Genomic DNA, 18333 nt, shown 5'->3' on the forward strand with positions numbered 1-18333 from the left:
TTATACCTATGATACTAATAGCAGTTCTCTACCAGGAAATTTGGAAAGCAAAAGGCGATCAGATCCCTGAATTATAGGGCATACCATACTATGTGTCATCTGGGATGCTGATAATCAACAGGCCTGCATCTGCTCCATACGGTTTTCCCTGGGTAACCAACATTGTTTCCTACTTAAAAAGCGTAAATCACTCTTCCACATAAAGCTCCATCTATACTCATTATCATCTACTCCTGACGGGAAAGTGATGACGAGTGGAATGAGACGCTCAATCTCAATGGGCTTTAACGAGCACATAGGCCAAGGGGTTCTTAAAGTGGGAGGAGGAAGGACCTCAGGAGAGGAGGGGGGGGTCTAAGAATGTGGGCGTGCAGTTCAAGTGAAAAGACAGACCGGGGAGTGGCGTGTCAGTTGGACGTCAGTGTAAACTAGTCATCGATGATGCAGCTGCAGAGCCCCAGCCCTGGATCCTCACTCACCAGCTGTGGGTTCTATTACGGACACCGGGAGCGTCTACACGGTCTCTCCCAGGCCCGCTGTGAGGGGAGTGCTCACGCAAAGGGCTGAGCATGCCGCCTGGCACGGAGCTCACACCTGGAGAGCAATTATTAGGACTATTTTTGAAAGTATTCCACATGAGTAAACCACTTCTAACTCAGAGCTGCAGGTAAAAGCATTCAGAAATTCAACGGAATAGAACAGGGGAAAGGAAAGGACTTTTACTTTGGCTAGTGTTTTTTAATGTTTAGGGGTTTTAGTAAATAACTGATGTGGCCAAATACAGCTTTCTTTTATTACAGTTTCTGTCCAGGGAGCCAAGCTTAAACGTTCTTTACAAGCCCATAATTCTAAAAGTATTTATACACTTTTCTTCTAGTATTTTAATTTAATTCATCTGGAATTTATTTTTTACACGAAACAGGTATAGATATGGTATTTCTTCTCAAATGGTAAGTCAATTTCTAAGCAACATTTATAGAAAATCTACATTTCCCCCCTTATGTGAAAAAGCATAAAAAACCATATACTAAAATTCCTTAAGCATTCATATAAACTTTATTTTTTCATTTAATAAATACTTACTGAGCATCATTTCTGCACTAGCTCTGACTTAGGTACTGAAGTCAGTATCCGCAGTGTTTAGTAAGACTGACACTGGTATCATACCGCCACATTTATGATAACAATGATGCAACTGTAATACTCAGGAGGCGATTTAATCGTTGGTATTGCTCAACATCTCCTGGCTAGTCTCCCACTTTCACTCTTCCAAATGCATGTAAGAATTCGACGATTCCAAAACAAAAACCACGTTGATATTTCCAAGTAAAACTATGTGAAATTTAGACTATGTTAAATTTGGAAAGGCACAAGAAATAATGAATGTTTTATGTATCAGAGTCCATTCTTTTTTACTGCTGAAGAACAATCCACTGTGAAGATGTCCCACAGCCTCTTTATCCATTTACCAGGTTAAGGACACTGGGTAGTTTACAGGTTGTGTGATTATGAATAAAGGTGACATAAACATTCACTTACAATTTTGTAGGACATATTTTCCTTGTGACAATATCTAAGAGATTGCTGGATAATACAATGAATGTCTATTTAACTTTGTAAGAACTGCCGAACATCTTTGGAAAGTGGTTGTATGACTTTGCATTCCCAACAGTAACGTGTGAGACTTCCAGGTGCTTCCCACTGTCCCTAGCACTGAGTACGGTCTTATTTTGTTTGGCTTAGCTGTGGAGTTGGCAATGGTGCCCGCTCCCCCACCAAAGACAGGTCTACACACTAATCCCAGAGCCTGTGAATGTTACCTTAATTAAGATGTAATTAATGAAGGATCTTGAGATGAGATTATCCTGGATTATCCAGATGGCCCCTCAATGACATCCCGAATGTCCTCAAAAGAGAGGAGAGACAGACACACAGCAGAGGTGCTGTAAAGATGGAGAGAGGTGGCCACAAGCCAAAAATTGCCAACAGCCACCAGAAGCTGGAAGAAGCTGAGGATGAATCTCTGCTAGTGCCCCAGGACGCAGTGTAGCACTGCTGACACCTTGATCTTGGACTTCTAGCATTCACTGTCAGAGAATAATTTCTGCTGTTTTAAGCCACAGTTTGTGGGAATTTGTTACAGCAGTCACAGGAAACAAATACAAGTCATTCAAAAGGTGTGTAGCGGCATTTCAATGTGGTTTTAATTTGAATTTCAGTAATGACAAATGATGGGCATTTGTCATGTATTTATTTGCTATACAAATAATTTTATTCATTAAGTGTCTGCTCAAATCTTTTGACCTTAAAAACTGCATTTTCTTGTTACTAAAGTTTTGAGTGTTATACAGTATCTGGATATAAGTCCTTTCTCAGACACGATTTGTAAATATTCTCTGACAGTCTGTGGCTTGCCTTTTTATTTTCACAATAGAGTCCCCCCCCTTTTTTTAAAGATTTATTTGAGAGAGAGTGTGTGTGTGTGAGAGTGAACGAGAGTTCCAGCAGAAGGAGGGGCAGAGGCAGAGAAACCCTCAAGCAGACTCCCCACTGAGCACAGAGCTGGAGGCACGCATTAATCCCAGGACCCTGAGATCACAACCAGAGCTGAAATCAAGAGCCGGATGCTCAACCGACTGAGCCACCCAGGAGCCCCACAATAGAGTCTTTCAAAGAGCATTTTATGGAATCTGAGTTGTCAACTTTTCTTTTATGGATTGGCCTTTGGTGATGCATCTAAGAAATCTCTGCCTAACATAGGCCACGGATCTTCTTCTAGAACATTATAGTTCTGGGATTTACATTTAGTCCTATGATCCATTTTGAGTTAATTTTTGCATAATGTGCAAGGTACATATTGAGGCCCCTCACCCTTTTTTCTGTTCTAGCACCATGTGTTGAAAAGGCTAACCCTTCTCCACTGAACTGCCTCCACATCTCTGTCAAAAACCAACTGATCACATACCATGTGGGCCTGCTTCTGGACTCTTGTTTTGTTCCAGTGATCTCTGTGTCTATCCTTTTGCTAATCCCACACTGTCCTGACTACTGTAGCTTTAGATCAGAGAGTGCCAGTACTCCAATTTTGCTTTTCTCTTTCAAAATTGTTTTGGCTACTGTACTTGCTTTGAATTTCCACATAAGTTTTAGAATTAGCTTTTTAATTTCTACAAAAACTCCTGCTTTGATTTTGATTGGAATTATATGGACACTCTACATCGTTCTGGGGAGAACTGACAACCCAACAATACTGAATTTTCTAATCCATGAACAAAGTAGATCTCTCCATTTATTTAGGTAGTCTTTGAGTTCATCAATATTGAGCGGTTTTCGGCATTAAATCCTGCACATTTTGTAAACAGATATACGTCCAAGTGTTTTCTTTTCTCTGCTATAATCAATGGTATTTCATAAAAATTCCAAATTCCAGTTGTTGGTTGCTATTTTAAAGAAATACAACTAATTTTTGAATACTGACTTTATTATATCTTGCAATTTTGCTAAATTTACTTGTTAGTTCTAGGAGTTTTTTGTATATTCTTTAGGATTTTCTACAAAGACAATCCTGACCTCTGCGAACAGATTCAGTTTTCTATCTTCCTCTCCTGCCTTACTGCGCTGGCTGGGACCTCCTGCACGCGGCTGACTGGGACTGGCAATGGCAAAGATCCTTGCCATGTTTCTTGATTTTAGGGGATATCATTTCAGTCTCGGATCATTAAGAATGCTGTCAGCTATGAATTTTTTTGTAAAGGGGGCCTTATCAGTTTCTAAGATCCCGTCCATTGCTAACTTACTAAGAGGTTTTTATCATAAAGGAATTTACTGAAATGACCAGATGATTTTTCTTCTTTAATCTGTTAATATGAGTTACACTGATTTTTTACTGAGACTTTATTTTTATAGAGCAGTTTTAAGTTCATAGCAAAGTGGAGGGGAAGGTACAGAGATTGTCTCCCCCATTACCAACTCCCCCTCCTCACCCCCAGAGTGGCACATCTGTTTCAATCACTGAACCAACAATGACACGACATAATCATTACCCAAAGTCTATAGTTAACCATCATGGTTCATTTTTTGGTGTTGTGCATTCCAGGGATTTACACAAAGGTATAATGACACGTATCCATCACTATGGTATCATACTATTTTCACTTCCCGAAAAGTCCTCTGTGCTCTGCCTATTCATCTCCCCACTGCCAACCCCTGATCTTTCCATGGTCTCCACAGTTCTGCCTTTTCCTTAAAGTCATATAGTTGGAATCATATAGTTGTAGCCTTTGCATTGGCTTCTTTCACTTAGTAATATACATTTAAGGTTCTTTCATGTCTTCTGAAGGCTTGACAGCTCATTCTTTTTAGCACTGAGTAATATTTGTTTGGATATACCATGGTTTATTTATCTACTCACCTACTGAAGGACATCTTGGTTGCTTCCAAGTTTTGACAAGTGTGGATAAAACTGCCATAAACATCCATGTGCAGGTTTTTGTGTGAATATCAGTTTTCAACTCCTTTCGGTGAATACCAAGGAGCTGGATAATAGTTTTGCGAAAAACTGTCAAACTGTCTTCTACAGTGACCATACCATTTTGTGTTCCCACCAACCACAAATTAAGAGTTCCTCTTGATCTACAATTTCACCTGCATTTGATGTTGTCCATGTTCTGAATTTTGATCATTCTCACGACTGGTTTGTGAAGGATGAATGAGCCTTGCATTCCCAGGATAAACCATAGTTGGTCATGATATATTATCTTTTTAATATATTGCTGGATTTAATTTGCTAATACTTTCTTGAGGAATTCTGCATCTAAGCTCTTGTGGAATCTTGTTAGTTTTCTTCCCTGTAATATTTTGGTCTAGTTTCAAAGTAATCATGGTCTCATAAAATGAGCTGGAAAATGTCCTCTCTTCCATATTCTTGTAGAGTCCTTAGCTCTTTGGCAGAATTCACCAACGAAGCCAATCTGGGCCGAGAGTTTTCTTTGTTTGAAGCTTTTAAAAAGGAATTAAATTTTGTCGATAGGTCTAAGACGGTTTATGCAAGCTACTACTTTCTGGAATGAGCTTTGGCAGTACTACTCCTATAAGGAAGCTACCCGTTTCCTCTAACCCACTGAAATCGTCTACCGAGTTGTTTACAGTATTCTATTATTACTCTTTTAATGTCTGTAAGAATGCAGTTACGGCCCCTCTTTTGTTCCTGTAAAGTGTAATGTGTATCTTTTCTACATTTTCTTAATCTGGCTAGAGATTTACTGATTTTATTGATTTTTTCAAAGAAGCAGCTTTTAGGTCTCACTGATTTTCTGTATTATTTTTCCCTTCTCAATCTCTTTGATTTCTGCTCTTATCTTCATTATTTCCTTCCTTCTGCTCACTTTGGGTTCATCTGCTCTTCCTTTACTAGTTTTTTAAGGTGGGAGTTTAGATCGCGGACACAAAACTTTATCTTCTTTTCTTAATTAATATAAACATTTAATACTAGAACTTTCCCTCTACTGCTTTCACTACATTCCACAAAACCTGACATGCCCTATTTCCATTATCAGTTGAAAACATTTTCTCATTTCTCTTGTCATTTCCTCTTCGACCCCGGGGTTATTTAAAGTGTGTTGCTTTCATTCCCAAATATCTGGGGATATTCCAGCAATCTTTTTCATTGATTTCTAGTTTAAGCCCACTATGGTCTGAATAAATACCATGTATATTATTTTAATTCATTACGGTTTGTTTGATGGCTGAGAATCTGGTCTATCCTGATAAAAGTTCCATGTACACTTGAAAAGACCATGCACCAGGATGTGGCTGGGGGAAGGCTCTGCAAGTGTCACTCACGTCAGCCGCTGCCCCTGCTGTTCCGGTCTTCTGTATTCTCACTGGGTTTCTCTCTAGATGCTATGCTGATTTCTAGTAGAACCGTTTCCTATTGACAGAAAAACTGCAAAGGTGGTACAGAGCATTCCCACATAACCCACACCCAGCTTCCCGTTATTAATATCTTACACTAGTTAATTAATAAACCAGTGTTGATACATAAATCCACACTTTATTCAGATTTCCTTCGTTTCTATCTAAAGTCCTTTCTTCATTTCAGAATCCCACCTAACACATCACATTATATTAGTTGTCATGTCTCCTCGGCCTCCTCTTGGCTGTGACAGTTACTCAGACTTCACTGGTTAGATATTTTGCAGAATGTCCCTTAACTGGAATTTGTCTTAGGTTTTCCTCATCACAGGGTCTCTGAGGAAGACCACCCAGGTAAGATGTCATTTTCACTGCACCATGACAAGAGTGCAAACTGTCAACACAACTTATCATCGGCTAGTCACTTTACCTGGCTCAGGAAGTGTCTGTCAGACTCACTGTCAAGATGCTCTTCTTGTTATCTTTCCATATAGAACTCTTTGGAAGGAAGTCATGGTGTACGGTCTACACTGCAGAGTGGCCAGTTTGTTCTTCCTCCTTGAGGAGGGAGCATCTACACAAACTATTTGAAATTCTTCTGCAGGGGAGATGTCTCTTCTCCATTTATTTGTATCAGTATGAGCTAACGAAGATTTTGTACTTTGGGTTCTAAGACAACACAGCTTTATTTTATTGTACAAATTATTATGCTGCTGCTGCTGCTGATTATGTCAATCAGCTCTGGCCAATGGAAGCTCTTTCAGCTGGCTCCTGTGTTTCTCTGACAGAACCCCTGCCTCACAGGGGTGGGGTTTTGTAGGGCTTTTAATACTTCCTTATTTTTGTACTACATGATGCTCTAGGCTCCTCTTGCCCCTGTCGTAAAACCGGCCATTTCTCCAAGGAGCCCTGGGTCCTTTTCCTGGAGAATGGTATGAGAAACCAAGATCTGGGCACTCATCCTTGTTTCCAGTGGCATGTCATTACTTCTAGATTCTTGTAGCCCACAAAGCGAGTCTTTTTGGTTGAACTCTTCGTGGCTCAGTGTGGGTAATTTCTAATGTCCTGTACTGATTCTTTCCTTGAGTCGGTCCAAGTTCACCAATAAGCCCATAAGCATTCTTCATTTCTGCTGTGGTGTTTAGTTCTAGCATTTCCATATGATCTTCCCTCTCTCTGCTAAAATTCCCCACCGGTTCACATATTGTCCATTTTCCCCACAATCCTTTAACATATTTAATCAGTTATTTTAAATTCTCTGTCAGACAGTTCCAGCATTTTTAAATTTCGTTCTATTGACTACTCGTGCTCATGAGCTTTTTTGGGATTCTTTTTATCTTGTCTGTCTTGCAATTTTGGGCTAAAAGGTGGACAAGTTGTGTAGGGTAGTAGAAACCGATGTAAACATTATTTCTGGAATGAACACATCTCTTATTCTCTAGACCTTTAGTGTGGGGTTTAAATCAATCTTAAGGTGAGCAGCTGAACTAGGTTTGCTAGGACTGATTTCCCTCAGCGTGTTAGACTTCAAATGTGTCTCAAGTTACTCTGTATTTATACTTAGGGCTGGTTTGTCTACTTTTTCCCCACGTCACTCTTTAGCTTACTCTTAGCTAAAGTTCTTCCCTGTAAGCTTGCTCCTGTGCCTGATAAAAGTCTCCCCCTACACCAGCCTTTCCTCTTATCAGCTGGCTGCTGTTACTAGAGGTCTGGTGGAATGAACAGTGGGAAGAAATGCCACTGTTCTGCTTTAGGCTGTCTTAGGCAGCTGAAGGGTCCCTAGCTCTCACTGACCCTGCTTCAGTGCTAGGGGATCTCTTTAACAGTTGGGGCCCAGAACGTGTCCCTGCCTCTCCCATGGGCTAGAGGATTTTTTCTGGTCCGTTCTTCCCACTGCAAATGGTCTTCACCTGTGTCTTTATGACTAAAGGCTTTCCTTAATGGCCTAAGGACTTCGTTCAGCAGGTGCTAGAGGAAGGATTACGGTGGGGACTCGTGCATTTCCCCCAAAGGCTGCTGCTCTGTTTCCTGAGGCCCATTCTGCAAGGGAAGCTTTTTCTGGCCTCTTGCCCTGCCCCGCCACCACCGTTTCCCCAAGAGGAGCTTACAGGTGTGTGCATATTCCCCTGGCGTCTACAGCTTTCAGGTTTCTTTGCCCTCTTTGTCCCCTAGGGAGATTTGGGAGTTACCTAGCCTACTATTGTCCTGCATTTATGGAAAACGTATCTGAACTCTTAATTTCACCAAGATGAAAAATGAAACTATCAAAGTACCCCAGTTCCTTGGTGTAAGGTAAGAGCTAATATATACTAACTTACCCCTTTTCTCATTTCTTGAGTTTTATTAAAATAATCTAAAATGTATTGTTTCCAACATGTAACTTATTCAATTATTCATTTATTCATTCTGAACATTTAACCATCACATTCATATTAATAATTTTCAAACCCTATCCATTTCCTTTACCATCACTTTTATGAATATTACTTCTTTAAGTTCTTTAACTTATTTTCTGTTGGGTTTTGGTCAAGTACATCTTCAGGTACTTCACGCCGAGAACAGAAGCCAGATGGAACGCTGAGGTCGCTGAGGTCGCAGAGACCGGGGAAGGCCTGCTCTGCCCTCACACGTCCCAGCAGTCAGCAGCAGTGAGCCAGGGGCACAGTCCTGCCCTCCGCTTTCCATCTTTATTTAGCTTCACAAATGAGATGCCTGGCAATCTGATTTGCTTTGTAGTTAACCCATTTTTTCTTATCCAGGTATTTCTAGGATTTGTCCTTTCTTCTTGGGATTCATAAATCTCATCAGGAAAAGGCTAAAATCTGAGTGCCACCCTCCCTTTTAAATTTAACCTTGAGTATAGCATTTGATCACTTTCTGATCTGAAGACAAGTTCCTTCTGGTCAAAAATTTCCTTCCATTGTTTCTCTTATTGTTGTATCTTCTCTGCTCTAGATTGTACAATTATGTGTTTTCTTTCTTCCATTTGCAAAGATGTACCTTTTTTCTCAGATTTATTCCATTCTCAAGTCAGGGTATTTGACAGAAGCCTCACAGCACAGCACCATTTCAGATGCTTTCAAACCATGTGAAGAGATGGTGCAACTGTTGTGAAGCATGAGGAGCAAGATGACAGGTCTGCACCACCTGATTAATACCTTAGTCCCTGGTTACATTCTTTAAAATAGAATTTGCAGTAGAAGATACAAACACAGTCAAAATTGCAGACAATCCCCAAATTACAAGATCTTTGAAGCGGTGTTGCCAAACTGCCTTCCATTACCACAGACCAAATATTAGACAAACCGAGAATAGAGATAAAGGAATTTGGGAAGTGGAATGATTGTGTTCACTACTTTGCTAGAAACCAAAATGACATCATGAAAAGTACATCCAGAAATCCTGGATGGCCGAAATTTTCACATGCTGACAGCAGCCTCCTCTGTCCTCTCTAAGCCCACTGGTTTACTGGAGAAATCTAACGGTGAGTGAGAAAATACGAACTCCAATCCCTAAACCACATATTCCTGGAGTGCTCACATATACATACCTCTTCAAATCCTCATGCTCCAGGGAACAGTTAGAAAATTCTGACAATTAGTAAGTGAATTAGCACTGGACATAAACTGTAGAGTAATATGACAAACATCATCTGGCTGGCCCAGGGCACATACATGGGAAAAGCAGACAATATTTCTGATTCTGAAACACTTGGCACAATTTTTCCTTAAAGGCCGCAAGCCACCTGCCCACCCATTTTAAAACAGCCTCACAAACTGCAGTGCCCTCACATGTGAAATCCCCAAAGAACCAATCTGAAGCCTCAAGTTAGCTTGTGCAGAAAAGAATCACAAGACAGAAAGCGTCCCTGAATTGCCACTTGGAGGGGAGAGAGCTGCCCACTGACCAGGAGGAACACCTATTTTCATTTCATAATCAAGAAATACGCTTCTCTTGTGTTACATGTTTTATTTATGACACCACTTGTTATAGCTAGCTACCTTCTCATAACTACTACAAATAACTAAACACTGCCAGTAAACAGTGCTCACCAAACACTATCTTCAACTGTATCCCTATATCCCACGCTCACATGAAACTAACTCAGAGTTCACATATGGTGGAGACTCAGCACCTGCGATTCAAGGGCATAAGATTGTAGCTTATCAACCAACAACTTTTAGTTTCTAGAAAATCTCAAAGCAAAACATAATGGCTCAGCATTTGTAAGACAAAAGGAAAGCTTACGTGGGCCGCCGTGTCTCAAGTAAAGTCAGCAGTATCTGGATTGCACTGACTATGGCTGATTCATTTTTCTCCTTGTGGAAAATATTTGATAGAAGCTGCTCTATAATTTCTTGCCTAGGGAAACAAACCAACAGTCAAGTGCTAACTGTAACATCCATTAACAGTAACGCCAGAGAAGAAGAGCATGGCAGCAGTCAGGCAAGTACTCTACAAGAGCTCAGCCGCACTTGGTCAGATGTGTTTCGCTTCACAGTATTTTATTTTTAATACATCTATTAAACCAGACAAGTGATCCTGCTTATTATAAAACCTAACTCTCCGACATGTATTCCCCTACTCCCTCCCCTCAGCAGAATCACCTGGGCCCTGCTTGCCTTTGTCAATCTTGTTGAGAGCCAACAAGTATTTCAAGACTGGAAGTCACCTCCCACTCAGACCGGGTGCTAGTGGTGGTGGCTGTGGGTGGTAAGAAGATTTGGAACTCTTCACCCCACAAAAGGAGGGGAATTTTTCAAAAAGCCTAATTAGAACCCACAAATGTCTCCCCACAAAGGCATTAATGTATAATTAAGATCTAAAACACGTAAAAGATCAATTGTTGCATTTACCCTCTAATTAAAATTTGGTAAATCAAAATAATATGGTAGCAATGAAGTAGATTTGCCTGAACTATTGTCCAAAATGTATTCTCTATAGGCACACTCGTTTTTGCTGGTTATCGTATCGTTTTTGTCCATCAGTAGGATGGACATTACACACTCAAGCCATGATGAATGTAAAACACAAGGGTAACTTGTTAGGTAAATTTATATGGACGCTCTCAAGGAAGATCTGAGTTTCTTAGGATCTCAGTAATTTTCAGAATCCAAGTGACTGAAAAACTGGCATCTCCCTTACAGTGGGACACACAGCTGGGCTATCCCTGTTGCTCACCCAGCAGAGATGCCAGCTGTCCCGAAGTACACCTGTGCTCCTGCATCCCAATATGCCCTTACCAGGCTAGGGCAGCAAGCAAGAGAGAATCTCTTTTTATTTGGGGGAAGCAAATAAAACTGGTATCTAACCTAACTTCAGAGCACCCCCACCCCCCGATGGAAGGAGCTTTCAAGTACTGCCAGACCAGCACTAAAATGGTGAGACCTCTACCCAAAACAGCGCTATAAAAGTCACTCAACACATAGTCTATAAAATAAATACTAGGTTTGGGACTGGGCTCTAGAAAACAGCCAGCTTTTTCATAGTAAATAGGTATATATTTTTCAAAGAGCAGCCTCACGCCACGTAGAGGAGTACGGACACAGCATCCAACTGCAGATGTCCACCTTCTCGTTCCAGCGTAACGTTCTTACTGGAGAGTGCAATCACAGTTCCATAAATGCTGAAGCCCGAGGGAGTGGCTAACAAGGAGGCCCTCACTAGCTCAGGGCCTCATCAGTCGACTACATCCATGAAAGCATCCTACTAATGCACAAAAATGATATGATAGCCAGCAAAAATCTGATGGTCAAGATGTAACATAGTATAGTAGCTGAACCATACTGAGTCTTATCTAGACACACAAATATCACCCAATACAGAAGAAATCATAAACTGAAGGACTAAGCTATTCAAACATGATAAAATGAATGCCTCTGTATTCCTTAAATACTAAGGCATTTATTTACATGTGAGAGAAAATAGATTTACTTTCACATTTAAAAAAAAACGAGTTCTTGGACGAGCGTTAGTAAACTCCCCACAGGAGCTGTGAGGGCACGAAGCACACGGGCCCCGGGGGCCAGACCCCACATCTGAGAGGGCCCCGGTGGCACTGACACTCAGTGCTCACTGCTGACCAGTCTGGCATCCGGGGGGAACCTGCTGTCCCTGACGGCCACTGTACTTGAACTAACCTGTCCTAAGTGTAAAATACACGCTGGATTTCCAAAGCTGTGACAAAGAAAAGAATGTAGAATACCTCAGTAATTATTTTTTAAATGGGCATATGTTCAAATATTTTGTGTCAATTAGATTAAATAAAATATATTATTAAAATTAATTTCACCTATTTTTTACTCGAATGTGGCTACTAGATAATTTAAAATGACATCTGACTTTTATTTCTATTGGACAATGCTATCATGAACCATGAGATTGTTGGTATTCAAAAATTTTTAACATACTCAAATGGCAATTTTACATGGTTCAACCTAACACTACTATAATTACTAGTATTTAAATGTGGAATATCTTAGATGTACAAAAAGAGTACATATGCCATAATGCCAAGAATAACGGAAATGGGGAAGGAAAATGACATTTTACTTAGAAGGTGATAATTTAAGTTTCCCTACTTCAGAGAATTAGTCAACTCCCTTCCTGGGAAAATACAACTCTACTTCTCAGATGACAGACTTTAAAAATGACACCATGTCTCTAATTTGTTCCTAGCTCATCTCACTGTGTGGATGCAGGTCAAATGTATGCCCGTGCTCAATGGCAAATATTCTTTCAGAGAATGTGTGAATCTAGAAAAGCTAGTACCCACGGGTTGGCCATTCACAAATTTCAAAACAGCACACCATCCTCAAGCTATTTTCCACCCAAACATGAGATGGCCGCTCACAATAAACTGTCATTAAAAATAAGGGCAGAGCAGTACAAAGACAAAAAACATACAAGACTTGTAACCCTTCAAATCAGGTCTGGTCAGGTTACCCTAGTCAGCTGCAAAGGTATAGTAAACCCCAAGAAGAGCTTCTGGTAAAAATCCTTGACTACAATGGGTCAAATTAGTTTGTGTTTCAGACTATTCTTCACCAAAGACCTGCAGAGCAGTAACCACAGCCATGATGCGCTACCCCATCTTATGACGGCTTTATGGAATTCTAGTTTACAGCTATTTGAAGAGTTCGAAGTCTACATATAAATGTCATTTATTTACATTTTTACCCTGCAGGTCTCCACTGGACATCAAAAATAGCTGAGATCAGATAAGCCGGTTCTCCTACCTTCTCCCCCACCCAAGGGTATTTAGCAGGGTCATGATTCCCCCAGATGGAAGACTTACCAACCACTCACACTGGTAACACATCAAATAGCATCAATTAAAAAAAAAAAAAAAAACAAAAAACAGGAACAGAGTTTTAAACATACTTTTCTAGAGTGGCAAGCAGGGGATCTGGTTCTGTACTGTTCTGAATTTGTAACATCTGGTCTCTGCTCAGGCGAACAATTTCACAAAGTGACTGTGAAGCATTTGAATGCCGCTAAAGGAAAAAAGTACAATTTTAACCATAAAACACATCAAACGTCAAATTTATAACAAAACGTTAGTGAGGACACTGCTTAAGAAGTAACACAAATTAACACTGTCCATAAGAAGCTGCAGTGAGTAGAAAGTCAAGCTCAGTAGAAGTAACTAGGTAAACGCAAGAGTATTTGGTTCTGCCAGGCTAATGAGCTTCACATAACAATACTGCACCGTACAGGTCACTACGCGTAGGTACATGGGATCAAAGTTCTGGCAAGGAAAAATTTCTACAACTGAGAACTTGAAAAAAAATACACCCCCAAAATACAGCTGACCTTTGAACAACATGGGTTAGAACCACACGAGTTCACTTCCACGTGGATTTTCTTAATATGGTATAGTACTTATTTAAATGGATTTTTTCTCTTATGATTGTCTTAACATTTTCTTTTCTCTAGCTTGCTTTACTGTAAGAATATGGCATGTAATACATATACAAAATATGCGTTAATTGATGGTTTACCTTATTAGTAAGGCTTATGGCTAATAGGCTATCAACAGTTAGGTTTTATGGAGTCAAAAGTTTTACATGGATTTTCGATTTCATAGGGGGTTGGTACCCCTTAGTCAACTCCCTTCCTGGGAAAATACAACTCTACTTCTCAGATGACAGACTTTAAAAATGACACCATGTCTCTAATTTGTTGTTAGAGCTCTGTGTTGTTCCTAACCCCTATGTTGTTCAAAGGTCAACTGTATATATTTTTATCAGCATAGAAGCTGATAAATCAGCTTTTAAATCAGCACTGATTAAAAAAAAAAAAGACAAATACAGCTTTCTGGAATATACCAATGGGTAAGAAATGTTGCATCTTCTCCCAATGTCCTGTGTGTTTACCTTACAGGAAAGGTCTAAAACCTCAGCACCTGAATGCGTTCTGCTCTGCGACACGCGGCACTGAGCGCAGGCGCACACGGAGCAGTGACACGGCCGCTTCAGGCAGACCGTGATGTTGCGGCACAGATGACCACGCACAGCAGGGTATCAAAGCCCACTGACTAGAATTAGGAACCTAACATTTCCCTGGTCAGTATGATTTTAGCATATAATTTATCACTTAATACAAAACAGAAGTATCAAAAGGATTGTCCAGAGGCAAAATTAACTTTCTTGCAAGTCAAGTCAAGAAGCTAATGCTCCAAATGCTTTGTCCTTAAAAAAAAAAAGAAGAAGAAGAAGAAGAGCTGCAGACTTGGGCTTCTCCTTTATCAGTTTCTCCTGAGCCTTGCAGACAGGTTTAATTTCCTGTTGAGCAATCATGTTCTTCTGTTTGAGAACTGAAAACCTAGTAATAGGCAAGCCTTGTCCACGGACATGTATTCCCTGTGAATGAGACAGGCCAGGCTCCTGTCATCACTCTCCAAGGCCCCCAGTGGCCACATTTACATCACACGGGAAACGTGCTCAGGAACCGTCCAACTCCCCCGGCCACAGGAGGCGTTATTAGCCCAACCAGACTGCAGGCTCCCTCTAAGCAGGGCTTCTCCCACTGCAGCCCCCGATACGGGCACACACTGGGATGTGTTCTGAATGTTAATAGGAGCAATACTGCAGGGGGGCACCAGATGCACTGTCCCAAGGGGAAGATGGGGAATCAATAGCACCTTTAATGATTAACTTTTGGGGGGGGGGCTGTTTTAGATAAATTCCAGGTATCAGAAGTTTTTGAATACACCCAAGGAGAAGGGGCTAAATCAAGCTTTATGAGCAAGAATATCCTCTGGTTACACACTTTTCCCTTTGTACTATTCCTCCATGGTCTCACTCTTCAATCTAACTGGCAACCTAAGGCACACAAGAAGGTCCCCTGACCTCCCCATGACATATCTGCCCATCTACTTTAAATCACCTCCTTCACAGAGAGTAGGCTGAGCCACAGAGCTGTCGTGTCCGCAGGCAGAAATGGCTAAACATGGGCAATTCCACAGGGCTCAGGCCGCGACAGAAGGCGGCAACAAGAGGAGCGGCAGAGCTGACAGCTTCCTCCACAGGGGCCGATGGGCCAGTCCTGGGGACCCCACCCAGACAGGCATCCCCTCAGCACAGAGCTCAGTCTTCAAACTCTGGAGCAGCTTCAATCCTTTTGCCAAGTCAATCCCCAGCTCCCGTGACAAAGCCAAACCTGTCAGTGCCAGAAGCCAGGCCAAGAAGTACGAGCGCCAAGGGCCCAACAACACTCTAGGGGTTTAACGGTGGCAAAGACGCTATGTGCTGCCTGGACAGTGTAGCCAGAACAGAAAACACAAGTGCAGATGTGGCCACACCATTTGGGCTAACGATGTGTATACAAGGAGAAAGAAGTGGGACGGAGAAGGTCTGTAACAAAGGCAAGCAGATTCAGCACAAAATCCCAAGCTCCAGAAGATCGTGCTAGAACCAGGGCCTGCTGTTTTCCACATTTCTGAAAAGGTTCTGAGCATCAGCAAAATGTAGTATTTTTTAAAAACCTTTAGTGCTTAGAAAATTGTCAACTTTAAGAATGCCAGATTATACCTGTCCTCTACCTTCATGTCTTGTACAATTATGCTCTATGCCCAAATAAACTCGGTTCCATTTTTTTTAAAAAAATCAAGTTTACAGTCACACAAGAGAACTTACATCTTCTTCTTGCGATGGATGAACTATTTCCACAAGTCTCTGGATAATTTGCTCCTCATTTAACCACTGTAAAACACATTGTAGAGGTAATCATAGCAATGCGTGGCTCTTGTTCAAGCCCCAATGAAGATTAACATACTTGGAAATATCCATCACATTTTAAGTAGAATGTTACAGGTTTCTCTGGACTTTGAACACTACAGGAAATTAAAAGTCCCCCAAGGAAAATGCCAGTGAATATTATTATTTAAACAGTAGCCAACTGTACCAACTATGCCCCAAATTATAATTCCCACATACAAAAATTCTAACATCAGCTTCTTAGCCACAGGGTAATTCTCAGACACTAAGCACTAAAAGGGTCTGTATTTTGTTTGGGGCGTGCACGCGCATGTGCGTGTGTAATTCATATATTTTCTATAAGACAGTATTCACCCTAAGACAGCATCAGAGGGGCGCTTGGGTGGTTCAGTTGGTTAAGCCCCCAGATTAGGGCTCTAGTCAGGATCTCAGGGTCAGGCTCTGCCCTCAGAGGAAAGTCGGCTTGAGATCCTCTCTCTCCCTCTGCCCCTCCCCACTCCCACGCACGTGTGTGCTCTCTCTCTCTCAAATAAATAAATAAATCTTTTTTTTTTTTTTTTAAAGATTTTATTTATTTATGTATTAGAGAGCGAGAGCGAGAGAAACAGCATGAGAGGGGAGAAGGTCAGAGGGAGAAGCAGGCTCGCCGCTGAGCTGGGAGCCCGATGTGGGACTCGATCCCGGGACTCCAGGATCATGACCTGAGCCGAAGGCAGTCGCTTAACCAACTGAGCCACCCAGGCGCCCTCAAATAAATAAATAAATCTTAAAAAAAAAAAAAAAAAAGCTTCAGAAAGACTGAGAAAAACAGTATTTAGTATCAAGCTTCTGGGTTAAAAAACTTTTAGACTCCAAAACCAAAACAGCCACAGGAAACATGGGGGGCAGGGCACCGTAGCAGGAGAGTTCATCTGCCCTGTCACGAGTTAGTAAAGAGCTAGTATCCTGCCTAGGACAAACTCTTTCTCATCTACATGTGAAGTACTGACGTAAATGAAAATAGGAAGAGAAGAATAAGGGAGAATAAGTATCAGCTAGTAGACTGTTAGGCAGGAACAGAAGCAACATAATAAACAAGGCACTTACAACCAAGAAAGGACACAAAAACAAAAACAACCTCAAAACAAAACCCAAAGGTTAAAGGGAAATTGGGGGGGACGGCAGAGGCATGGGGCTGGGTGGCAAGAAATCAAACACAATTCGCTAAGGGCACAGCTGCCTGCTCCTTAAAGAGAAAGGTGCCCAAGGAAAATGCAAACAAAGCTAGTAGAGGGCACAAAGCTAGAGGTCCAACTTTACATTTTAAGATCAGTTTCAAAATGGGCACATGAATCACCCTCCTGGGGATCTTGCCAAAATGCAGATTTTGATTCAGTAGGGCAGAGGTGAGACCTGAGTCCTCAGGTGACACTTGGGGCCACACTTTAGTAGCAATGGGCAGGGGGGTCATGACCACCAAGGGAGAACGAAGGAAACTTTGTGGGCTATGAAAGGATCAGCCCCTCACTCCTACTGCCTCCACAGCCATTAATAAGCACTTATTCCCCCATGACGGGCACCCAAATCAAAGCTTCTAACTACCCTTCCCCCAACCTAAGCCTTTACTATCACTGCATCCCTCCAGAAGCGCATCTATTCCTTTAGAAATGGCCCTAAAATTCAACCCAGAAGTGACCAAAGGAATTCTAAGAAACTATACTTATTTCTGCCTAGAGCAATCCAAATATAAAGGTGACCCCTCTCATTGCCCTCAACAATCTTTCCTGGAATCCTCAACATCTTCTGAGAAAAGATATCCACAAAAACACACCTAAAAGGAACCAGCACCCCAATTTAGGGTCCCTTCCCACAGGCAACTCCAGGACATTCACTAGGTATCCTCAGCTGGTGTCCTCACAATGACCACGGTTCTCAGGAGACTTCTGCCTGGTTCTACAGACCCAGCCCTGACCCCATCCCCTTTACACAAACACATGCCTGGGCATGCCTGCTCACCTCAGCAGAACATGCCTTTCCTGGAATACCACCTGACAGACCCTCCTGCCTCTCCTCTGGTTCTTTGAGTCTTTAATTAAAATCAGTATTTCCAATAAAACTAATTTCAAAGAAATGAGTCTTAGGGTTCAAGGCTGAGTATTAAGGATGGAGTGGGTTGGGGAAGGTTCTGGAAGAAGGCAGTGAAGAGAATGAGAGAGGAGAC

The 18333-nt window shown here is 41.5% G+C and overlaps 1 protein-coding gene across 11 annotated transcripts in view; it reads right to left on the reverse strand.

Moving 5' to 3' along the window:
• The window catches only part of PPP6R3 (protein phosphatase 6 regulatory subunit 3), a 138241-nt gene that overhangs the window by 46899 nt on the left and 73009 nt on the right, over positions 1 to 18333 (reverse strand). For all 11 annotated transcript variants that reach the window (XM_078057702.1, XM_078057701.1, XM_078057699.1 and 8 more), the window contains 3 exons: positions 16053 to 16118; positions 13297 to 13409; positions 10162 to 10275 (listed from right to left, as the gene is read on the reverse strand). In XM_078057702.1, the coding sequence (XP_077913828.1) occupies positions 10162 to 10275; positions 13297 to 13409; positions 16053 to 16118 (293 nt within the window). The remainder of the gene's footprint in view (positions 1 to 10161; positions 10276 to 13296; positions 13410 to 16052; positions 16119 to 18333) is intronic.

Source organism: Halichoerus grypus, chromosome 11, assembly GCF_964656455.1.
Source record: "Halichoerus grypus chromosome 11, mHalGry1.hap1.1, whole genome shotgun sequence".
Classification (NCBI taxonomy): Eukaryota; Metazoa; Chordata; class Mammalia; order Carnivora; family Phocidae; genus Halichoerus; species Halichoerus grypus.